Source organism: Ursus maritimus, unplaced genomic scaffold (genome assembly GCF_017311325.1).
Source record: "Ursus maritimus isolate PB19 unplaced genomic scaffold, ASM1731132v1 scaffold_6, whole genome shotgun sequence".
Lineage (NCBI taxonomy): Eukaryota > Metazoa > Chordata > Mammalia > Carnivora > Ursidae > Ursus > Ursus maritimus.
This window is the reverse complement of record NW_024426774.1, coordinates 47,686,996-47,711,572: the sequence shown is the minus strand read 5'-3', so window position 1 is coordinate 47,711,572 and position 24,577 is coordinate 47,686,996. Positions and strand designations below refer to the sequence as shown.

The following is a 24,577-nucleotide window of genomic DNA, read 5'->3' as shown; positions in this document are numbered from 1 at the left end:
TGTTTTTTGCCCTTTTTCACCTTCTCTTGTCCACTCTCTGGGGGAGCTGCGTGTCATGGCCCAGGACCACAGACTCTGTGCTCTATTTCCCGGGTCTGTGGGTCACGTGCGCAGCTCCCCACCCCAGCCTGGGAGACAGTGTCCAGCCCCTGTTCGTTGCTGGTGTTGTGGGGAGTTGGCATCCTGCTGGCCCAGGGCCCTGTGGGTCATTTCTGAAAGTGGGGAGAAGAGCAGGGGTAGGCTTCAGTCCTGGGTATGCGATCTGGTGTTTTGGTGTAAGGAAGACCTGCTCGGTCTACTTTTAAAGCTTGGTTCCATTGCTTGCTTCCTTTAGGCGTTTGCCCTCCTTCCCACCCCCTGTGTTTCACTCCACTTCTCCCGTGATCAAACCCGAGGAGTCGGGGGCTAAGATTTTTAAGCCGGATGTTCCTGGAACCAGCGGCCCTGGTGAACCGTGTCTGAGCTTTCCTTAGAGCGACACTGATGCGGCATACCTGAGTGAAAGGGGCAGGGAGAGAGGCCAGGGTACCGTCATCCTTGTGCATAAGCTGTTGGCCTGGGCTGCCGGGTGATCATGCTTCAGATACAGGGACTGGGCTTGGCTGAGGTTTAGAGACAGCCCTGCTGAGAGATTTGCATCCCTGGGGACCTCGCCGTAGCCCGCTGTCCCTCTAGGCCCTCAGGGTCTGTGGCTGGTGGTCCGAGGTATCCCAGAACAGAAGGTCCACATACTGGGGTGTAGACCAGTGCTGGCCCACAACAAAGTCCTCCTAGTTCCTAGAGAAGCAATGGAAAGGAGACAATGGACTGAGCTAACTTTTTTGGACCTATTTGAAGGATAAATCCTTTCTATTTGATGTTCAAAATGTGCTTTTTTTTTTTTTTAATGAAAGGAAGGTGCCGATAAAAAGTAGATCTACTTTTAAAAAAAGTCTTTACTTGGTAAAATACAAGGTGGTAACTAGTAGCTCTAGGTCTGTGACTTTTTTATTGGTCCGTGAAAGCGGAAAGCATGGGAACCACTGTCCAGGCCACGCTGCATTTAATGAACGTATCTCTGCTGAGAAACGCCCCGAGAGGCTTCGCTTGAGTGATTGAGCCCGAGAGCCAGCTCAGCATTTACCAGCCCCAGGGGGACTGCCGGGACCTTAAGCATTAGATCTGAACAGCCTTGTAGCAGAGGGAATGCGTCCTGGGATTGCGGAGGCTGGGAAAGGGGGAGACATGTTACTGGCATCTGAGGGTGGTTTTTGGTTTGGGCTCAAGAATAGAACTTCAGAGTTTGGCCCTGATTCTTCAGGTGGGGCAAGACACAGCATCCAGGAGTCTCTTGAGAACCAGTCCATCTCCTTGCATCCCTGCTCCCTGGCATTTCTTCTTCGAGACACCTTTTTCTTCCATCCTGTCTCCACCTCCCTGCCTCCTTTGAGCTGTCTGCTAACAGCGGCCTTGTATCATTCTGTAAGGGGGGAGCATTATGTTGGGTTTCCCATCTTTCTTCCCCGCTCCTCACTCTTTTTCGCAGTGTGTGTGTGGAGGGGGAGGTGCCATGGAGCTCCTTCACTCAGAAAAGAAGTTCAGCATTTTAAGACTCCAGGTAGCTCCCAGGACGGGCCCTCCCACCAGAGCCAGGTGACTGCTTCTCTGGGACTGAAAGTGAGGTAATCCGCCTTGACGTGGTTCATTCCTGTGCCTTGGTCTTCCCTCCTAATGGCAGGAAGGATTTAGATCCTAGGCTGATGGCTGAGGCTGTTAGTCTTCACATTCTTTTTACCTGGGCGGTGACTCGTAGCACAACGAAGATGCCTAATTAGAAAAGTAGGGTTTGGTGGACGTGGAGACAAAGTAGGCCTCAGACCCCAAAGTAAGCACTGTACTGCTTACTCTCTTGAGCATTGGTTTCTCCCTCTCTCTCTCTCTTTTTTTTTAAGTAGGCTCCACGCCCAGCATGGAGCCCAACGCAGGGCTTGAACTCACGACTCTGAGATCAAGACCTGAGTTGAAATCAAGAGTCGACACTTAACTGACTGAGCCACCCAGGCGCCCCTTGAGCATCGGTTTCTCACTTGTCAGCTGGAGTAACCCTTCTCTGCAGGGTTGTTGGGAGGATTAATGGAGATTAAAATATGCATAATGTCTGGCACATAGTAGGTAATCAATAGACGACGGCAAAACACTCCTAGAACGTCTAGAGAAGATGGCTGGGAGTGAACCCCAACTCTGAGGGGTGGCGATGGATGAAAGAAACGGAGACAGTGTGGTATCTTCATGCATAAACAATTGTGTATTAGTTAGTCTCTGAGTCGTAATTGTAGAGCTATAATACAAATTAAATGTTTATCTCAAGACATCTTCTAGCTTGCTCACAGAAGAACCATGGAGCCAGGCAGAAGGAGGGAGGAGTTTGCCAGCCTCTCTGCTGGGGGAGGAGGCTAGACACCCAGGGGCCGTGAGCTGCTGTGGTCTTGGGCCTGACTGAGAAGTTGCTCATGGGTGAAGGAAGTAAACACCTGATAGGAAGGGTAGGAGAATAACTCTTAATGGAAAAAAAAACAAACCCTGCTTAGAAAAACATGTGTAAGGTGGGAAGCTTGACTGGGAACATTGTGGGTGAAAAATGAAGAGAAACGGGAATATATATATAGTGTGAAAACACTGTCTAGCCCTCAGCCAAGTGGATTCAGTGGCTGGAACAGCTCTCTATGCCAGTTTTGAGACAAGATACCTCAGAATTGGGGATCCCTCCACAGTATCAGAATACCTATGAATTCTTGCCTCGCCTGTTGGTAGTTCTGTGTTTCTGAAGACAGAGGCTGTGAGGAGGGATGCTTTCAGCCTGGCATCAGTTCCCACCAGCAAAGGGAGAATTGATTGGTAAACTAGAGGCGATCAGATCCTTCCCAGAGAAAGGAACCCCATCCTAGCGTTTGTGAAGCCAGAGTGAAGGCTGGGCAAGGACAGGCATTTGCCACAGACTTTAGAAATTGTTTTTCAAAGGCAAAGAGTTTTTAAGCCCATGGCCACAGACTCTAAAAGGGAAGTTAGCAGGAGGGATAGGATTGCTCTCTAACAAGGAACTGCTGACAGTACAGCCCTGAATGGTGCCCCAAGGAGGAAGGTGGTGGGACTCGGAGCGCTGAGCCATCTGTGCGGCTGCATGGGTTGCTGTTCAGGGAGTGCAGATGGTGGGAGGCCACGCTCCGTCTGCGGAAAGGGGGTGCGTGTCGCCAGAGGCACATTCAGGAGTGGCCTGACCCCTTAAGAGGAGTGTCAGGAAGTCCAGTGGCCAGAATGTGCTGAGGCTGGTGGAAAATACTCAAGACAATAAAGGTCTTTTATATATTCCCCGGGCAAGAATGGGAAGGAAGAGTAGGCTTACAACTTGGGGCGCATAGCTGGGGACAGGGAGCAGCCACTGGCGCCCTGTTCCATTGGGAGGAGTGAGCTCGGGGAGCACTGCCGCGCGTGCTCGGGGAGGTGCGCCCGTCAGCCGCCTCAGCCTGAGCCGTCCGCTCCGTCCGCCCGGAGCAGCAGCACCTGGGCTCGCAGAGCCGCAGTCTTCATGCGGTTACGGTGGGTGAGCGGGGCTAGAAGACCCGAGACAGGCCAGAAGCCCCCATTTTGCACAGGGATTTTGGAAATTATAAACACATAAGCTCGCCGTCAGTTTTCGACTGTTCTAGAGCAGATTGTTAAAAGGTGGTTTGTGAGAAAGGCAGTGGTGAGCTCCGGTGAGGGGCTGGTCCCTGGGGCTCTTCATGAAGCCGCCCAGCCAAAGGAATAGGTCTGGATTTCTGCAAATAAATGATGGCGTCTCCTGCAGCTTCGTGGACAGATCAGAGGGCCAGCTTTTTATTTAAAGTCATCCTGAAGAGAGGCCAGGGGCGTAACTGCCTTGTTCAGTCTTTCTTACGACGCTGTGGATCCGGGATTCCACGTTGCGATCCCCTGGGTTCTGCTCTCAGGGATTCTGATTTAATTGGTCTGTGGTGAACCCAGTTGGGCTGGGGCTCCCCAGGTGTATCTAATGGGTAGTTAGGCTGGAAATTCTCGGATGCGGATGAGACACCGAGGTGCTGGGCGCCGACCGGGGCTCTTCTGGTGCAGGGTGTGCGCTTGCCCGGAGTCTCAGAGTGTCTGAGTGGTTCATGACCATATGTCCTCCTTGCCCATCAGTGGGCCGGCAGCATCGGCACACCTGGGAGCTTGTTAGAGATGCAGAATCATGGGCCCTACCTCGGACGTACCGAGGTACTTTAGCCAGATTCGCAGGTGATTTTATGTCCGTGAGAGTCTGAGGAGCTGATCTACGGCCCTTGTGTGACTGGGAAAAGGGGGTGGAGCTTGGAGAAGGGGACAGAGGTAAGTCCGGATCAACAGGTAGAGAACTCCATTTGCCAACAAGAGTAAGGAAGATGACCCAACCCATTTCTTTTCTTTTTAAGATTTGTTTGAGAGAGCGCACATGTGCGTGCACATACACAGGTTGTGGGGAGGGGCAGAGGGAGGAGGAGACAGAAACTTAAGCAGACCCCGAGCTGAGCGTGGAGCCCCACAGACACGGGGCTCGATCTCAGGACCCTGAGATCACCACCTGAGTGGAAACCAAGAGTCAGACGCTTAACCCACTGAGCCACCCAGGCTGCGCCATCCCAACCCATTTCTTTACCCTGCAGGTCAGGGAGACAAGAACTTCTTGAGATTTACTTCGGGTTTATTCTTGTTTTTCTGGAACCCATTACCTCCCAGTCTAGTGAGTTATCAATAAAACCCCTTAAGAACTGGTGGAACTTGTGTGTGTGTGTTTCCAGAATAGTCAGGAAAGGGCCCTCAGAAGATGTCTGCTGGGAAGCATCCTGACTGAGGATCTTGGAGCCCATGAGAGTAGTAGTTGGTGGTGGTTGTGAAGAGGAGAGGTGTGTTTATAGAACCTTGGGTCTTATGGGAGGGTTTGGAGACGTATGGAGGAGAAGGCCTGTGCACCGTCTTCCTAAGATGTAGGTAGGGAGTATGTGGGTCAGATCTGTGGGTGGGGTGGGGTGGTGATGGTGGTGGTGCAGGTATCAAGTTGAATGATAGAACAAGGGGTTAAGGAGGTTGGGGCAGTCTGGAGCAATGGGCCCCAGCTAAACTTGATGGAATTTAATCAGTAAACCCAGAATCTTGTAAAAATCTTGGTTACAAAAAAGAAAAACTAATGCACGAGTAAGGAACCCTGGTTTCCTAGCAAGTAGGAAAAGCTGAAACTCTTAAAGGGTTGATGACAGCCTATCTTGAGATCTGTCAGAATGGTCACATGCAGGATAATTGAAGGAAATAGGGCCGTTCAGCTTAGAAGTGAAGAATGCTAAAGTGAGTCTTATGTGGAAGAGGGAGTCAATTTCTATGTGTAGAGGAGTGTGCAGAACTTTAGTAGTGGGTGGAAGTTATAAGAAGGGAGATTGAACCTGTGTTAGAAAAAAGAATTGTCTAGGGGTGCCTGGCTGGCTCAGTCGGTGAGCGTGTGACTCTTGATCTCAGAGTCGTGAGTTCAAGCCCCACTTTGGCTGTAAAGCTTACTTTAAAAAAAGAAAAGAAAAAATAATTATCTAACACTTACAGCTGTTCTAAAAATGAAGACTCAGCCCTGAGAGGGGGTGTGTCTCCTGTGCCTGCACATGCCTGGGGAGAGGCTGGGTGTTGACTGGTAAGGATGTTATGAGGACATCCTCCATCAGGTGGGGGCTTCCATGCTTGGTCTCCTGTTGAGACTGTAAAGTATAACATCAGGTCTGTTTTCATATTACTTAGACAATTACATTGCAGAAGAAATCTCTCTCTCAGCCTTAAAAGTTTTTGGTCAAGTTCTAGACAATCTTAGACCTAGACCTAATCTCAGACCTACGTTGGCATAGTCTGTGGACTTTCTGAAAATTTCTGCCGAACCATCTGTGAAGGTGTAGGGGTGTGTTTTCTCAGGGGAGAGGGCCCATGGTTTTCAGCAGATTCTCAATAGTATTCATGGCCTCCCCAAATTTAAGAAATGTGCTCTGAGCTGTCCAGTATGGTAGCCGTTAGCACTGTGTGGCTACTTAAATGTAATTAAAATGAAATAAACCAAACTCGGTAACTCAGGTGCACTAGCTAGCTACCTTTCAGTTGCTCAGTATCCTCATGCGGCCAGTGCCTTGTGTATGCGACAGTGCAGGTACAGATGTTTCCGTTACTACGAAAAGTTCTGTTGAGTATGGAGTTTCCCTGTGTGATCTCTGAACCCTCACTGAAGCCAGTAGCAGGGTTGGGGAAATAGTTGCTTCTGCTGGCTGCTCTCAGAAGAATATTCTGGATTGGGATCCCTGTCCCCACCCCACCCCCAAGGTAAGGGCTGTGGAAGGGGCTGGTGCTTTCCTAGGCTCTAACACACCCTGAAGCTCATTGCCTCTCCTTGAAGACATGGGCTGTGTTTTAATTACCTGCTCTGGGGAAAGAAGAATAGGAATGAGGTGTGGCTCCCCACCCAAAGGCTGTCTCTGAATCTCCCCAGGGGGAAGCGGCCTCTCCCACCCGCAGTCTTGACCAGCGGCCTTGGCGAACCTTGCCTGTATTTACATCTAGCCCTGTTGTCTCCTCTTTGCCTTGGGCCTCTCATTCTGGAGAAGGCAATGTGGGGACCCAGCCTGTTGAAAGACCACATCAGGGGGCTCAGGAGTTGTCACTAACTCCCCATGCCCGTCCCCATCACTTCTTCACAGCTCCCTTGTGGACTGAAGGCAGGACGCTCAGGAAGAGAGGTGTTAGAAAGGAAAGGTACCCCTTCCTCTCCCTTGAGCCCTACTTCAGCCCGGCCAGCTGTTCCGGGGGGCGTCATTGAGGGCTGCCATGGCCCCTACCTGAGTGTGGCCATGCAGGGTGGGGGCTGCTGCCGCACCTGCAGTGGACACACCCTCTGGGGCCTGGTCTCCTGTCATTTGCATAAGAAATCCGATCGCCTACATTTTTATTAGTCTTTGAGGGAGAAGAGAAAGCTGGCAGCTCAATTGTGGGGACTGGCTGGCCTGCAGGTGACCGAAGGTCTGGGGATTGCTGGCTTGCGCCAGGCTGCACAAGCTCTTCCTGCACTGCTGGCTCTGAGCCGTGTCAGTTCCAAGTCCAGTGTGCCCCACCTGCCCACACCCAGCCGGGGCATCTGCGGACGCAGGAGTGTGCCTGCCGCTGCTGGGAGAGCAGCAGTCGGGGTCCTACAAACGGAAGGGGAATTGCACTGGGTAAAGTCATTTGGGGGCATTTACCAGACTGCCCCCTCGGCCCCCACCCCTCCTCATTACTGCCAGAGGAAGCCTCAGGAAGGGGTGTGGAGATGCTGGGTCAAAAACAAATACCAAGGTGCTGGGCTAGAGAGTCTGTTCCACTTCTGAGCCGTTCATGTGGGAAGAACACGGAGTGGCTCGCCCTTGTCTCACTTTTTTCTCTCTCTATGGATTGCTCTGCTCTTTAAGGGTATGCATTCATGCCCCAGCAAGGTGTGGGGCGTTGGGAAGCCCCGGTGCTAGGACGAGGAGGAGAGGCACCCCCCGGAATGTTTCTTTGGGACCGGGACCGGGACCGGGACCGTGCCCTGTGCTGGGGGAGGCAGTAACCTCCTCTGGCTTTGGCTTCAGTTTCCCCAAGCAGGACGTCATCTGCTTTGACTCGTGGACCCGCGAGTTGCCTTCCCACCTCATTCAGCGCATCTCTCCTGGGACCGGCTGTGCGCAAGGCGCGCTCCGAGCCTCAGCTGCGGGGAAAGAGGAGGCAGCGCTTACTCCGTCCTTAATGAGCTCACAGTCTGGGGAGGGAGACAAGCGTGGAAACAAATAATTACAGTACAGTCTGTCAGGGCTGTTAAGGGAGGGACGCCTTGAGGGCAGAGACCGGCCTTACTCACCTTTGGGCCCAGTGGGGAAGGGAGGGGGCGTGTTCTGAGAGTTTCAGTGTAGCCGTAGGTGAAGGATGAGGGGGCTTCCAGGAGGAAGGGGGCATCTCCCCTGAGCCTGAGGTGTGTAGAGATGCTTGAATGCTCACGGCTGGTGGCAGGGTGTGGAAGGGCGCAGCCAGACCGCAGGGGCCACCTGAGGGTATTCCCAGATCCTCCAGGTGGTAGGTAAGACGCTTCGTGTGAATTCCTCTTGGAAGTCTTCCACGGGCGCTGTCCCCAGGTTTCTAAACCACTCAGCATTCCTGTCACACCTCTCAACGATCTCTTAAGGTCCTGTGTTGTTTGCTTGGATCTGGGAACATTTGGTGGCTCGAGGCTGTTGAATTTGGGGTGGGGAAGTAGACTCTCTAAGACTTTCTCACAAGCTTCTAGGACGCCTTGCGGGGTACGGGCAGAGCCACAGCCCTGCCTGTTAGCCTGGGGGCCCAGGTGCATTCTGTTTAGTAGTCTGGAAGCACGCGGGCAGACGGGCGGGCGGAGTTGCTGGCTGGCTCTGACTATATTCCCTCGGACACTGCTGGGTGCAGGGCTTCCGTCTGTCTCTGCTGCGTCTCCAGGAGAAGCACCTTTTTTCCTCCTCCTCCTTCTCCTCCTCCTCTTCCTCCTCCTCCTTGTGATTGCTGTTGACACAGACTTCCGCTGCCAAAGCTAATTGTGAGGCCTGATCAGTGAATGAAGGCAAAGGCAGTTCCCATGACAACCGCAAAGAGTTTCAAATATAGGGGATGATGTGTGTGATGGGCTGCAATTACTTGGGTGGAAATTGATGCGTGGACACCGGGGACTTCAAACATAGGCTCTGAAGGTGGAGGGGGTATTGGGTTTCTTTGGCAGGATCCTTTGTGTGATGGAAGGGAAGGAACGAAGAGTACGACTTCCCCCACACTTGATTTCAGGTGCCTTCCGTGTGTGGTATGTTGGGTAAAACCCCTCAGGGGCTTTGGGAAGGCATGCCTCTGGCCGTTCTGGTGGGGGAGGCAGGACACCCAGACAGACAAATAGCAGTGTCAAGCTGGCAGAGGACTGGGGTAACCCTAGAAGGCTTCCTGGAGGAAATGGGTCTTGAACTGAGCTTTAAAGTAAAGCTTTGTGGGGAGTGACCTCATTCAGGACACAGCTGTGCCAGAGAAGAGAAGTTTGTCTGTCCTCTGCCAACTCTGGAAGAGGTAGGTTGATAGGAAAATCCTGGAACTCCACAGAGCAGCCCCGACTGCATCACTGAAAGTGAGGGGATGGCAAGAGCCCTGCTCAGTCATTTTCTAGTTGTGTGACCTTAGGCAAGGTGCTTAGTTTCCCTGTAAACAGATTTCCCGATCTGTGGGATGGGTGTGAATAATTCCTATTTCACTGGTTCGTTTGAGGATTAGATAAGATGTGCTTCATCATGCTGCAAGTATGGGCCCTACATGGGCTTGAGTGCGGTTGATGTTCCTGCACATGCCCCTGAATCTGTGTCTGGATGTGTCCCCATCCCCTAGTCTCTGTGTACCTGTGTGGTGTCTGGCCTGTGGCTGCCCGTGTTACTGAGGTTCTCGGTGTTAGAGTGATTCGTGTGTTCTGAGAGTGAGTGAATCCACTTGCCTCTCCTCAGTGGGGATGGCTGTGGCCCTATTCCTCTTGTTGGGAGTACCGTGGGACTGGAGTCATGACAGAAAGTGAGGAGGGGGCCCCTCAGCCCCCAGGGGTCCCAAGTCCCTCTGGGTCAGTCGCTGAGAAGTCCAGAATGTAGAAAGGCCAGTAGAGATGGGAGAGGGTCGGTTGTGGGGTGTGGAGAGTGTCTGCTAGGAGCGGGCGCCTCTGCGGCTCCTTGGAGCCCTGGCATTCCAGGTGCGTAAGGAAAGGGCAGGAGGCCCATGTGGGACAGAGATGGGGTCAGGTGGGTACTGCCTTGGGGACCATAGGCTCTTCTGGGGTATCCGCAGGCTGCTGGGGGGGAGTGAGCCAGGACCCGTGGGTGGGGTAGGACTGAGTTAGCACTGGAGTTGGGGGGTGGTGGGTCAGACAGGGTGGCTCCTGCAGGCTGGGGAGGAAGACATGTGCTGGCTGAACGAGGCAGAGGCTCAGCTGCAGTTCAGTTCGAACAGGTCCTGCCCTCCCCCGAGAGCAGGTGTCCCTCTGCTCCTTGGGACCTCAAAGAGAAGGTCAACCAGGAGAGTGGCCTCCACATTTCAGTGCCCAACCCCCTGCCTCTCCACCGTCCTTGCCTAGAAACTTAGCACATTCCAGCTCTATGCAGAGCCTAGTGAAGTGGGGAAGACAGGGCCCCCGCCCACGTGGGGAAGACCGCGTGGAAATAACTAGCTGCACTTGGTTGTGACTGGTGCTCTCGAGAGGCTGCGAGCTGCGCTGTGAGGCCCCAGAGGAGTAGGGGATGCTCGTGGGGGCCAGAGGAGCTGGGAAAGCGGCAGAGGGAGGGAGCAGCCAGAGGAAGCCTAGTGAAGTCTCTGAGGCATGAAAAACGTTACTATTCTCAGACCCATAGCTTGAAGGGAAGTGGTTAGGTTCAAATGACCCTATCCCTTTTTGCATTTCCCTGGGGTTGGCAGAGAGAGGGGTGAGAGAACTGGGATGAGAAAGGCCTAGATTGGAATTCTAGCTCACTGCTCACCAGCTGTGTGTTGCTGGGCAAGTGACTTAACATCTCCAAGTCCGCTTGCCCCTTAGAGGCAAGGTTGTGTGTGGACTAAGTCAAACGCTCAGTCAGACGCTCCTACAGCGTAGTTGGCTCGGGGCCTGGGACGTAGCAGGGGCTTGATAAACTGTGGCAGCCGCAGCGGCAACAGTGTTAATTGTTACTGTCCAAGCCGTGTTAGTCACTCCTATCCAGCAGCGGACTGTGTGTGGGGTGGGTGGGTGGGCCGGGGGGGCTGGGGTCCAGAATAAAGAGGAGACGTCTCTTGGCCTGGCCAAGGTAAGAACTATGGGGTGCAGAAGCTGTTTCCCATCTTGAGCCATGGTTCAGGACACTGCTCCTTGCCTCGCCCCGTTACCTACCCTGGGGAGGAGCCAGCAGGGCTGCCCTTTGTCCCCAGGGGTGAGGCAGGTGTGGGCCCTAGTGCTTCTTGGAGTCTCCTCACCAGAAGCCAAGACAGCTCGTCCCGTTCTGACTACCGGCTCGGGACCCCACGAGGAGCAGCGGCTGGGCAGGCGGCAGAGCACATCGCTGAAACAGGCTCCCACACATCCTAACCAGTCCTACCAGTTGCGTCGTCGTCTGTGAGATGAGAAGTAGCACACGGTGAGCTCCCCCAGAAATTCAGTGATGGTAGCTCGCTCTGCCGGGTCACGTGGCGGGAGCCGTGCTGCCTTTCTTTGTAGAATCCTTCTGACTGCAGGGCTTAGCTGGGATTTGTAGGTCCATTCTACAGAAGAGCCAAGTGAGGCTAAGAGAGGTAAAGTAACATGACTGTGGTGCTGGGGCTAGCTAGTGACGGAGCCAGGAACTGAACCTGACGTGTGAGCCCCAGAGTCTGTGGCTGCCCCTTCCCAGGACGTGCAAGCTTTGGGGGTGTTCAGCTACAGTGAGGGGATGGGGTGCAGCAGGGTGTGCCCGGAAATGCCCAGGAAATTAAATCGAGGAGTGGTTTGTAGGACCTGTCTCTCCCCATTTTATTCTTTCTCCTCCTGCTGCTCTTTAAGTCTCCTGGGTGTTGTAGGGTTCAAAGGCTCAGAGTCTGGGAAGTGGAGGCCAGACCTCTTGGGGTCTGGGTCACCTTCCCTCCTCAGCCTTTCCCAGGGATGGGAAGCCCTGAGGTCTGGGGGGGGGGGGTAGGGGTGTGCCTAGGACCTGGAGGGCCACCTTCTGTGGCCTTCCTGAGAGAGGAGGCAACATCCTAGTGGTGGCGGCTGGCTGGGTGGGGTGGGGTATGTTCAGGCATGACGGATGAGTGATCTCGGGTGAGGTGTGGGTGTTCGTGTGTATGGGGAGCGCAAGGCTGACTTGGTGAGGCTTTGAGCCACAGGCAGTGTGGGCTTCAAGCAGTCTGTGTTCTGAGGTGGGCGCTAGAGGGAGGGAGGAGCAGGACTGTGTAATGGTTAAGAGTCTGGTCTTTAGAGCCAGACGGATCTGGCTTGGAGTCCCAGCCCTGCTGTGTTCTAGCTGTTGTCACCTTGGGTAAGTTCCTTCGCTTGTCTTGCCTTGTTTCCTCATCTGCAAAAATGGGGTAAAGGTTCATACTGCCAAGACTTTTTTCTGTTTCTTCTTGGAAGATGACGGGGGCTGTCACTCCTCCTGCTCTTATCCTAGTACCTGGCACCGTCCTCGCTGCCGCTAGGATGAGGCTGTGCGCTGGTGTCCTGGGGTCAGAGAGTGGCTGGAGGGGGAATCCCACCAGTCCACCCCAGCTCGACCCCGGGCGCGGTCTGTCGTCTTTGACCCTGGAGATGCAGAGGACGCCCTGGTATCACCTTCAGGGTCTCCCACTCGGGAGGAAGCGGGGTGCCCCGGGATCCCCGGCCTGTCAGGGAGCGGCGGCAGACCTGGGCAGCGGCCAGCGCAGCTCCGCGGCACCCTCGGCGGCGCCCCCGCCTCCCGGCTGGGCAGGTCCAGCCCCCGGCGGCCCTGCCCCCGCCCGGCGGGCCACGGGGATTGGCTGGCGAGCGCGCCGCCCCCTCCACACCAGCCTCGCCGGCGGCGGGGAGGGGAGCCCAGCCGGCAGCTGGCCGCCGCCTCCTCTGCAGTGCCTCCCTCCGTGCGCTCCGGCGGGGATAATGGGAGGCCCGCCGGCCGATGCACCAGAGGAGGCCGGCCGAGGTAGAGCGGGCAGGGCGGGGAGAGACGAGGCCAGACAGGACGCAGGAGGAGGGGCAGTGCCCTCCTGGATCTCGGGAGGGTGGAAAAAGGAGAAATGAAAACAAAAACACAGGAAGGCGAATGAGCCCATCCAAGAGTCTGGGCGGCAGCTGGAGCAGGAAGATGGTCCCTGTTATCCTTTCTTTCCGAGGCCCCCTCCTTCCCGTTCTCCTCCTGCCCCTGCAGTGGTGCTGGGGGTGTGCAGCAGCAGGACTTTGCTTCTTTCCTGGCGTCTGCCTGGCTCATCAGTCTCTCTGGCTTCTTTTGCAGGTGGAAATAAAGGCTGGTGAAGGAGCCGGGCCGTGGGGACAAGGGGCTGCTGTCAAGGTACCTTGTGTGTGTGCGCGTGTGCGCGCGCGCATGTGTGTGTGTGCGCGTGTGTGGTGGGGGGGAAGTGTTTGACTGGATTGGATAAAAATAAAGGGTCTCCTCTGGTGATCCCTTAATCTCCCACTGTGTGTGTAGCAGCAGCTGAGGGGGAGGGGTGGCGGGGGTGTGGGCGACCAATGAATTCTCAGGCCTGTGTGGGTTTTGTTTGGATTCTTTTTGCTTTCTCAGCTGGATGGTTTGGGTGCAGTTGGGATTGGGTCTGTTGAACTGTTTTTTGTTTTTTTTTTAAGACATGTAACCCACTCCCCACCCTTGCCTCTGGAAATCTCTAGAGAATGTCCCTGGTGCTGTTGGTTTGCATCCAACCTGCAGAAATCCCGGGGCACGCGGGGGGGGGGGGTGGCCAAGGGGGGAGGGGGGATTGTGCTCCTGAGTCTGAAGCTGATAGGGTGTCATTAGTCATGCTGCTGTCACCATGGAGATGGCTGGAGAGGAGAGGAGGTGGTGGGGGTGAGGATATTTTGGGTAGGGTGGGGGCTGATGCAACATCATGACTGGGAATCCGGCGGGCGGCTGTTGTTACTCTGTGCAGCTTGGTGTCTGGGGGACTGGGAAGGGAATGTTACCAGGTGCGTGGGAAGCAGAGAAGGGGGCACTGTGATCGTCTGAGGCCGGGACTGGGGTATTTGGGGCAGGGCAGCGCAGAACCTGGTGGGGTATCTGCCATTACTAGGGAATGCAGATGTTCTCGCGTTGGCAAGGACGAGGATCGGTACGTTTCCTTGGGCTTTGCCCCTCTTTTCGGGGCTGGGGACCCGCTGAGTGTTTGGGATTACTCAGCAGTATCCTCTGCTGGCCCAGGGTGGAGAAAACAGAGTGGGGAGGCAGCTTCATGTGGCTGCCTCTCAAGTCAAGAGCAGAGAGGCTGGGGAAGGAGTGTGGGGACTACAGGGCAGGGGCAGGTTGGGGGAGGGAGCCTGTCCCTGCCTCAGCCCTACTTTCCCCTTTGGCCCTTGGAGCCTTTGGGGAGCTGGGGGAATCAGGTTGCTTGGGTAGCAGGTGGGCAAGCTGCTCAAGTCCCCAGATGCTCTTAGACTTTGGTCCCTGGAAATCCTCCTCCCGCGTCCTGGGAAAGCTGTGGGAAGCTCTGTGGAGGTGCTGGCGGTGGCACCCTGCCGCCTCACTGCCTGGGTGGGGACGCCGGTAGGGAGGGGCTCTGCTTCCCCACGTGGGATGGGGGCTCCTGGGTGAGGCGGCTGCCGGGTGGATCAGGAGCCAGGGTGGTTCCCTGGCCTCCTCCCAAGGAACTTGAGGCAAGGAAGTGCTTGGGGGAGGACATGAATTTTGCTTCTGAAGCCCTGTTCTGGGGGAAGAAGGAGAGTCAGGTGGCATTAGCTCCCCTGGGGAGCTGGGCATGCCCTGGTGAGGCTGGGAGTAGTGGGCGGCCCCTGAGGCAAGCAGAGGGTGGTTGATACTGGCGGTGCTGTGGGTGGGGAGGGGAGAGAGCTGTGAGCTCACTCGTTCACTTCTCCAGAGCAGAACCCCCGGTTCCACCTCCACTTCCTTTCCTGGCCTCCCACTGCTGACTGGGGGAGCTGTAATCACTGTGTGTGCTATTGAGGGCTGTGGGCACGGAGATCATGCAGTGCACCTGTTCTGCCCCCCACCCTGGGGAGAACAGGACAAGGGGATGAGGACAGATGGGCTCAGGGAGGAGGCAGCGCCCTCCCCCTCTGTGTCTCCGGCCTTGTCAGCCAGAGCTTCCCTCTCTGCTGGAGGAAGGACTGCTGGCAGGTTTGTTTACTCCCCAGAGCACCCCCCTCCTGCCTAGCGATGGCTGCTCTTCAGCTCTTTCCGAGTGTGTTCTCCTTTTCTCCCTGCCTGCGTTCTGCTGGCCCTGCAGTGCTGCTGGAAGCTCTCAGCCTAATACCTCAACCTTTGGTGCTGTGGGCATGCGGCAGAGGCTCCTTGAAAAAGCAGAGGAAACCTTCCAAACACGCCTTCCTCCTTCCCCCTTCTCAGAGCAGGGCCTGAGCTGGCTGCGTTTTTGAAGTTCTGAGATTGTGTCTGTGCTTGTTTTTATTGTTGAGTTGTCTGTCTGAGAATCATAGCCTCCTCTTGGCCCGGCTTGGGCATTGCCAACAAGCCTGCAGATCTGAGCCTCCAACCCCCTCTCCCCCGCTTGCGCCCCATTCCCGGTGCCACCTTTCCCTCACATGGAGTTTTCTTACGTGGCCAGTTGAGTGCCGTGTCCCACATCCCCGATGAGGCAGTGTTACCAGATCCTTTTCCCTCAGCAGGTCGTGGTGTAGGAAGATGTGTCTGGTGCATGAGCTCATTCTGAGATCAGGCCAAGACTCTGGGACACGGGACAAGGGGGCGTCACTCGTCACAGTCTGTGTTCCCACAGGATGGGTGCAAGATGGGTAAACCTCATGGGGGAGTGGCGCGCAGCAGGCAGGGGGAATGTGCTCGTCTGCCCTGTGCGGAGTCCGGCCGGAGTTTCAGGCGCGGTGTGGGGTTTGCGTAATGCCTAGCCCAGGCACAGAGCTGAGCTCGATAAACGCGATTTGTCATGTTACTGGCTAGTGTGTTGTGTGTCTACCCATGATATCCCAAGGAACATGCCATAGCACACACTGTTGCCACCGCCTCCTTCTTGGCAGCCTGGACGGGAGTGAGTGCCCAGTGCCGAGAGCTCCAGGCCACCCCTGCTTTCGGGCTCCCACGCTGCTCCCACGCTCTGCCCCATGGGAATCCTTGACTGGCTGAGGATGTCTGGAAACTATTTTGGGACTGTGCCCGGGATCTCTGCCTCCTGTCTCTCCTTTGGACCGCTGCAGAAATGCCCCTTTGTCGAGGGTCTGTGATCCCCACACCGTGGCTGACTCCTCCTAGTCCTTGCCTGCCTGCTCTTCCTGCTCTCCAGCCCTCTGTGAGGGTCTAGCAGAAACTCTTTTTCTCTGAGGTAAGTTTTCAAGCACCGGTAAACTTGGGGAGATAAGGACGCAGGTGAGTGTGTCAGGCTGGAGCAGAAGGGGGCCACACAGAGTTGCGTTTGGAAACGGAGAGGGCTTCCCCGCCGCCGTTGTGATAAGGACTGCAGTTAGAGTCCCGGAGCTCAGCCCCACCTCCTTAGTGACCCCAACCACTTTGGAACCATTGAGAGGACAGTGCAGGATAATGTGTGAGCCGGAGGGAGAGACTTCCTGCCTGCCACAGTGCAGGGGCCTGGGAGCTGCCCGCAGGGATCGCAGTGAGGGCTCCAGTGGCCCACTTGCTGGGTTTGCTGAGGAGGGGCCTGGGCTCCGGGCTCCTTCCAGCTGCTAGAAATGGCCTTTGTGGTCCTGCCAAGTCCCCTCCCACACCCCTGAGGCTGTAGCTAGGGGTTTGGCTCGCTGGGGGTGGGGGCAGGGAGCGTGGGGAGGGGCTCTGGTTTGGCTCGGCTTCCGGGTCTCCCGGCTCTCTTTCCCACCCTGACCTCTTGGGCTTTTGGCCTCATTTCCTCTCACAGTCGTGCATCTGGCAGTCAGCTGAGGACTCCCCCTTGTCCCCAGCATGTGTGCAGCTTCTGAGAAGGAGGTGGCTTCCTTGGGGGTGAGTTTAGGAAGCCCTGGGACAAATAGGGGACCGGGATGGCTCAGACAGTGAAAATCTATTGATTATCACGCTCCCCGGGACTGTGACCCTCCCTTTCTTCCCCCATCCCTTTGTCTTTCAACATTTATGAGCATTTACCATGTTCCAGGTGCAGTCCTAGACCCTGAAAAACAAGTCCTTATTTGCTCTTCACAGTACCCCTGGAAGCAAGAGACACTGACTAAATTACCAAAAATCCTAACTGGGAGTGGGGGAACCAGCACTGGCAAGTTTTGGGTTTTATGCGTGGAAGGCTTTTGATGTCTGCTTGGGGCTGTGAACTTGCACGTGGCAGACCAAACCCTTCCCCCCCAGCTGTGCCTAGCTCCTAGCTCTTTATGTTTGCTTTCATCACTGGCTCAGTGGACCTCAAGGGACTTTGCAGGAAGAATCCACGTGGCAGCCTTGTTTTGGGCAAGTCAGTGTTTCGGGAGTCTGGTGCTTATAGATTAGGGTGGTGGGGTCAGGAATGAAATAGTTGGGAAGAAAGCTTCGTTTTGAAAGGAAAGTGTTGGTTATAGACGTGTTGTGTTTGAGATTCAGGTTAAGGGGGACGGATATACTGTGCCTGGGCGTTCCACCTTGAATCCTGAATTGCCTTCTACTCGTTGGGAATGTGTGGGTCCTGCAGCCCTTCCTGCCTCGGGGTTCCCATGGAGAACACCGCTGAAAGGAGGAAGCTGGGAAGTGCAATTGTCTGGTTTCTTCTCCCCTCTGTTCCCCACTCTACTCCCGTGCGTTGGGCGTGGGGACGCTTAATGTTCCTGGACTTAGTTTTCTTTGTGAAATGAACGGGTTACCCAAAGTTAGTTTTTATGTGGTAAAGTGCCAGTTTTCTTTTTTTCTTCATTCCCAAAATGTTGCAGATGGAAACATAGTCCTACTTTGTTTGCACAGGGAGTTTGCAGCTTGTGCCAGGCATGGCTCACCTTGGGAGCTCAGCACCATCCAGACCGGTCTGAGCCGCGGGATGAGGCGTGTCCGGCGGACAAGCTCTGGCTTGTCGTGGCAGGTGCAAATAGCTGTGGCGGCTTCAGAAGTTGTAGTGGACTGGCGATCAACAGTTCACGGGCCGTATCTTGAACTGCATTCCTCCTGAACTTTGCTTCTGGGAGAGCAGAGGGTCTCTGTTTTGACATCCCCTCCCTTCTATACTGTCCATCTGGAGGACGCTTCAAGAGTAGAGATCTTACTGTCCCAGAGATTCTTTCCAAGTACCTCGGAAGATTTACCTGCCTCTCAGCTGCTGTAGATAAGGATTCCTCCTATTTGCCCTTTCTTCTCTGAGAGTCTCAGATTCTGATGGAGAGCTGTCAGAACCTGTGGCACCCCCTGAAGGGGCAGGAGTGTGCGTGTGTATACCGCGTGCTTTAGAGGAAGAGAACAGTTAAGGAGAGGCGAGGTCTCCTGCAGATACCAGAGCAGACTTGGACCCTGCAAGACACTAGAGCCCCATTGCCTCAGGCAGGGCACCTTAACTTTTGAGTTTTTTCCATTTGGCGGCTCTCAGTCACCCAGAGGTCTAGCTCTTTTTGTCTAGGGGCTGATCACAAACTGTGCCGGGTTTTCTAAGGACAGGCATCCCGGTATTTTTGATTGCTGAAGTTTGGACATATCCTTCCTACTTTTTTCCGCTTTCCCCCCTGCACACTCTGCAAAGCTTGTAGTTCTTTTCTGCTGAGGATCTTTGGTCTTTTCATTTAGGATGCTAAGGACTAGACAAAAAAATAAAAATGCCGATTTCCTACTACCCCAGCTGCCTCATCCTAGAGGGGAGTGGGGCAGGGGCTAAGTTACAGGTAACACTGTCCTGCCGCAGAAATATTCCTTAAGAGACCAACATCCCAAGGACAGTAAGATTAGGGTCTGAGCAAATCCTGGTTACCTCTGTGGCCTGGAACTTTTGTGCCCTTGGTGCTTAAGTAATTGGATTTCTCAACCCCGCCTCCAAGCATTTTTCACATGTAATCCTAACCTCTTGGGCTTTGCCAGGGAAACAAAGACATTGAAAGGGTTTGCAACTTGTCCCTGACAGTGAGCTCCTAAACTCCCTGCCCTGTTGACTGAGCTTTCCCGCTTTGCCTCTTCTGCAGCAGGCACCCACGTCCCCTCCCCCTCAGTGTTCTCCTCCCCCTGAGTCTGCTCTTTTAGCCTGTGGGCCTTGGTTCCCAGCCCCGCTACACTGATGGAGGTTACCGAAGGAGTGGTTTCTGCCCATCCACCATCCTATACCTTAGGAAGTTTCCATCCCTGATTCCTGCTGGCTACTCTGCATAAGGTGGAGGAACTAGGGAAACCAGTAACTATGGCAGGGGCAGAGACCCTGGGAGGGTTCTGGAATGAGAGTCCCGTCTGCATCTCCAGACAGATTCTCTCTGCACCACCTTCTCCCTTGAGTGTGGGCCAAGGCCCATGTCCCCTGGGCCAAATCATTTCTCTACTGGCTTGAACAAGTTCAAGCTGGGTACAGGGAGCACCCTCTGACCCCCAGGCTCTGCTGGACCCAGAGAGGGGAGGCTGCCTTCCCCAGTGGGATCATTGTTGCCCTACACCCGGAGCTGTGGGGAGGGGGGAGCACACAGATGGATTTTCAGTGGGGTGGGGGAGGCTGTACCCCAGAGATGCCCATTCTGGTTTTCCTGGTGCAATACATCCCTTTCTTCTCTCCTGCTGTGTCCTCCATCCTAGAACACTGTTCGTGGCCTCAGCCCATCCCCGCTGTCACTCCTTGTGCTTTGAGCTCAGCCCTAAGTTGTAGACTGAACAGAGGGGGCCTTTGAGGGTACTGCTTTGTGGGGTATAGACCAAGGGCTGCTTATGTCAGTTATCTAGGAGCTTATAAGTTGCTGTGGGGCTGCTGGGCCACGATAGCCATATGCTTGCGTCAGACCTGTGGGTTCCTCTCACCCATTAAGGTAGAGTGGATGCAAGATGAGTATGGTATAGGGGTCCCAGAGATGAGTGTTGGAAACTCTGGGCAGGTGGTCCGTGTGGCAGCCCTTCCTCACTGGCCCTGCCACTTGTCCTTGAGCCAGGTCCTATGTGATGGTTGAGCTATATGCTGACCTCTGCCCTGTGGCCTTTTTTCTCACTATTATTTTTCCTCGGTTTCCTGTTTTCCAGCTGTGGGTTCCCAGTGGTGTCATTTGGACCCTGGGTAGTAGTTAGGGCTTAGCTCTGGGGTTGTGTGGTCGCAGTGGTACATGTCTTGGGGCTGTACTGGCAAGTGGTCCAGAGCACTCTAAACACTTGGCTGGGAGCCAGAACCCAGGGCTCTCTATCCAACTCTTGGGAAACTCCTCTCCCACCCTTCCGGAGGCTGCCTCCTTCATGTGGGGGCATGGGTCCCCCCGGGTCTCTTCCTGAGGTCTGGGGGTCGTGGGACGTGGAGGAGGACCTGGGAGGGGGCCCTAAGCGCTTGCTCCCACCCGCACAGCCTCCACCAGGACAAGCAGGACCATGCTTAAGCTTGCTTGAGAGAGTGCCCGGGGGCCAGTCCCTCCGGTTCAGCTAGTTCAGTGGGTCTCTGTGCCACCGCATACTAGAATCATCTGGGGAGCTTTTAAAAACGAAAATATCAGTGCCTGGGCCCCAGCCCCTGAGAGGCTGTTGTAACGAGTCTGGAGTAGAGCCTGGGTGCCAGCATTTTTCAGGACTCCTCAGGTGGCTCAGATGCGTGCTCGGGGCTGGACGCCACTGCCCTTCTTCCAGTTGGGCTTTCCTGCGTCCCCCTGAGTGCCCCAGAATTGTTTTCTTGTCCATTGATAATTTTACTAGTAATCAATAAAGAGTCTGGAAAAATGAAGACAGAGAGACCTGTCAGGCAAAATACCGGATTGAATGTTCTGTTCCATGAAACTGGTCCATGAGTTCATATTTATCAAAACCAGCCTTTAAGAGGGAAGCTCGGTGGCCGAGGACAGAAACTGAGTGTTCTCCTGTGAGTTTTTAATTATTAAAAAAATTTTTTTATTGACACACAGCATACACACGAAAGGGTACATACTGTGTGCAGCTGGGTGAGTTTCCGCAGAGTCCACACACCTGCATAACGAGCCCCTGGCTCAGGGAATGAGCACTCTCACCCCATCCCCATCCTCCAGGATTTCTGTGTCGTTTGCCCAAAGTCAGGTCAGGATATGCAGTAGTACAGCACTGTGTGCTGGCTTCGGGCCCGGCCGGCTTCAGCTCGTCCTCCGCCAGGAGCTCGGCTGCGCGCTGGCGTGGGTGTGCCTGAAACCGAGTGGGTGCCACCGCGAGAGGACACGGGGCCCGGGAGGCCCGCAGGCCCCTCCCCTCGGTAACCAGCGCCCCTCACCTGTGGTTCCTCCGCCGCCTCCGCCTGGAGCCTTGCCAGCCCTCAATCTTGGCTAAATCCAGAACTCTGTTACCATTTTTTGGCTTTTTAGTCTTTTTTTGTATTTTGCAGATAATACATGTTCTTTGGAAAAATTAGAAAATAGAAATAGAAGGGGAGGAATTTGCTCATAATTTCACAACCCAGTTAACCACTGTTCGCTAGTGTTCTCCAGACTGGACTCTCTGCACACAGCTGACCCTTGAGCAACATGGGTTTGAACTGTGTGGGTCCACTTATACGTAGATTTTTTTCCCCCGGTAAATACAGTATGGTACCGTCAATGTGTTTTCCTTATGATTTTCTTAATGTAAATTAAGAGATCATACATATAACATATCAAAGATGGGGTCATCAGCTGTATATGTTATCGGCAAGGCTTCCTATCAACAGGAGGCTGTTAGTAGTTCACTTTTTGGGGAGTTAGCAGCCATAGGCAGATTTTCAACTGCATGGGGGTCAGTGCCCCTAACCTCAGGTTGCTCCAGCGTGAACTACTAATTTTCTGTTGTTGGTAAAAACGGAGTCCTGCTGCTGCGTCCCAGCCGCTTTACCCTATGTGTTACTGGTTACAGTGTTGATTGGGCACTTACCATGTGTGTGATGCGTGGGGCCAAGTTTTCGCGGTTCTGGACAACTTTGAGGCCGGGAGTAGTAGCCCCACCTTTCAGATAAGAAAACTGAGATTTGGGCCTGTAGGGTGCCTGAGGACTGATGTTTCTCCAGGAGGTGGAGCTGACTTCGAGCCGATCCCCTTTGTCAGTAGACCACCGCCTCTCTCCTAGGACTGTCCTTCCATGTTAAATTCATTTGGCAAATATTTAGTGAGCACAGGCCATTGTTCTCCTTCGTGATTTTCCCCCCTTTTCACTCTGAATGAATGTCTCTAGTGTTTTACCCATAAGCATGATATTGCTGATTGTTTGAGGTCTTTATGTCATGTTAGGGAATTTGCCTCTTGCTCTATTTTATTAAGTTTTTCCCTATTAGTAGTGGATGCTTCATTTTTCACATCTATTTAACGTGGTCTGAAGGTGAACTATTTCTCCTTTGCCTGTTGGTAGGATGGATTATGTTAATGCATTTCTTAATATTGCACTATCTTTAATTCCTTGAGTATCCCACTTGGTAATTGGGTTTGTTTTTTTTTTTTTTTTTTAGCATGCTGTTTGATTTATCAGCGTGGGAGTTTTGCATTTATTTTTGTGAAGGAGATTGACCTATAATTTCCGTGGCTATTGTTACGAAACATTTACTTTGTGTTTTCTATGAAAGTGATCTCTTCAAATTTAATAGCATCATGGGTATATAGTTCTTGCCCTTCAGTTCCCTCAGTAGCTGTGATTTCTTTTCACTTTCTTAATTTCTAACATCGTACATTAATTTCTTTTTTTATATACTTAAAAGCACATAGATTTGTCAGTTGTGCTTTGTTTTCTTTTCTCTCTCTTTCTCTCTTTTTTTTTTTTTTCAACTAGGCTCCATTCCCACCGTGGGGCTTGAACCCACGACCCTGAGATCAAGAGTCACATGCTCTACTGACTGAGCCAGCCAGGCACCCCAGCTTTCTGTTTTCTAAAGCATGAATTTCTGCTTTAGTCTTTATTGTCTTCTTTTCCTTAGGTTTATTTGGCATGTGCTTTTTCTAGATTCTGCATTGGATCTGTAAGACATTCTATTTTTTCTTTTTCTACTTTTTTTTTTTAATCACAGACACATTTAAAAATATGACTTTTTCTCTAAGTTCTGCTATGGCCTCTTTTGCGGGTTTTGCTATTTCATGTCTGCTAGTGCTCTTGGGGAAATGCTGATGGTACACCCAATGTGAGAATACTAAGTCCTGATGCAGCCTGGCTCCCTTTCCTCCCAGCAAGGGAGAATCACTGGCTGTGGAACAACGTCAGGGCCAGAGACTGTGCTGGATTACTTTTAGGGGCTTTGTCTCCAAGCTGCGGGGTAGGGACCTAGTAATAGCTTATCAGCTTAGCAGCCAGACCTGTGGGGGAAAATTTTTTTTTAACCTAAACAAAATCAGTTTGGAATTTATTGCCTAGGACCAGAGCATATCCTAGGTCCATATAGATGTTTTAGTAGCATTGAGAAAAGCCTCATGCATTAGCAGCAGAGAAAATGAAGCTAGAAGCTAAGGACAGTGAAGGGCTGGGGGGTCCGGGGAGGAAAATAAAATTTTGACCCAGAGCTCATGGCTTAGCTGAGCTGGTCAAGGCTGCAGGTTCAAGTCTTGCTCTGTGTTTCTTTGGTGCACTTCTGGAAGATAAGGCCCAGTTGGATCCCTGAGGCTATGAAGAGTGTGCTAGGATGGACAGACAGTAGGGTAAGGGGGGAGATTCATAGCATCAGGAAGAACGGTGTGAGCATTTCTGGGGGACCGTCTCCAGTGCTCCACTGAAAATCCATTTTTTTATTCCCCCAGAGCTCAGGGTATAGGGCAACAGTAATCCCAACGAGGAAGGCACAGTCTCCCCTCTCCAGGTCCGGCAGAGTCTGGCATGGTGGAGAGCGCTCTGTACCCCAGCCTGAACTTGTTGAAGTCAGCAGAGAGATGATTTGGCCCAGGGGTCACACTGGCGGGAGAGGGTGCAGCACATTGGGGGATAGATTTTCTTACCCTTTACCTTAACTCCATGGAGAGCAGTAGAGGCCAGGGACAGAGAGAGGGTGAATTATGAGTTCAACCTAGAAATCACTAGCAATATTCTTCTTTCTTTCTTTCTTTTTTTTTTTTTCCCCCAAATGGGAAATACATTTTTGGACTTACATAAAAATTTAAATTTAAATAAAAATAAAAATAATACATAGCCACTTCACAAACTCAAAAAAATATAAAAGTATATAAATTAGAAAAATTAGAAACTGAAAATTGCTATTTCTTCCCCATCCTGGTGTAATCTCTATCACCAATTTATACGTATCTTTGCAGACTTTAAAATGAGTATATGAACTTACTGCTTATCCTGCGGTCGTGTGTTTGAACCATCCTTTATGTTTGGTATTCTTTTATTTGCTCACTAGTATGTGGAGGGTATCTTTCCATGTCAGCACATCTATCTTAGGCTTTTAAAGGCTATAGAGTCTGGCATGTTATAGGTTTATTGTAATTAAACTGATTCCCATTGATGGACATGTCTGGTTCCAATTTTCTGTAATTATAAATGATGTGGTAATTGACATATTTGTACATATACTTTTTGGCAATTTGTTCAGGATTTATTTTTGTATATGATTTGATAGGGATTGAATTTTTCCCAGATAGAAAGCCTATTATTTCCAGTCTGTTTTTTGACTATTTATAGTTAACCAAATGGTTTATAATTCTACCTTAAGCATTTTAGGAATACACATTCATGGGCATTCTAGAGCCTCCAGTTCCATTGAATTATTTGTCTGATTCTGTCAGTATTTTATTGTTTGTGATTTTTTTAAAGATTTTATTTATTAGAGAGAGAGAGAGAGAGAGCATGAGCTGGGGGGAGGGGCAGAGGGA

At 52.9% G+C, this 24,577-nt stretch overlaps 1 protein-coding gene across 4 annotated transcripts in view; it reads left to right on the top strand.

Moving 5' to 3' along the window:
• The window catches only part of TET3 (tet methylcytosine dioxygenase 3), a 94,049-nt gene that overhangs the window by 4,205 nt on the left and 65,267 nt on the right, over positions 1-24,577 (top strand). For 3 of the 4 annotated variants that reach the window (XM_008700007.2, XM_040623312.1, XM_040623311.1), the window contains exon 3: positions 13,017-13,073. In XM_008700007.2, the coding sequence (XP_008698229.2) occupies positions 13,017-13,073 (57 nt within the window). Of the gene's footprint in view, positions 1-12,617; positions 12,708-13,016; positions 13,074-24,577 lie in introns of those variants that run through there. The other variant, XM_040623313.1, reaches the window with a different exon arrangement.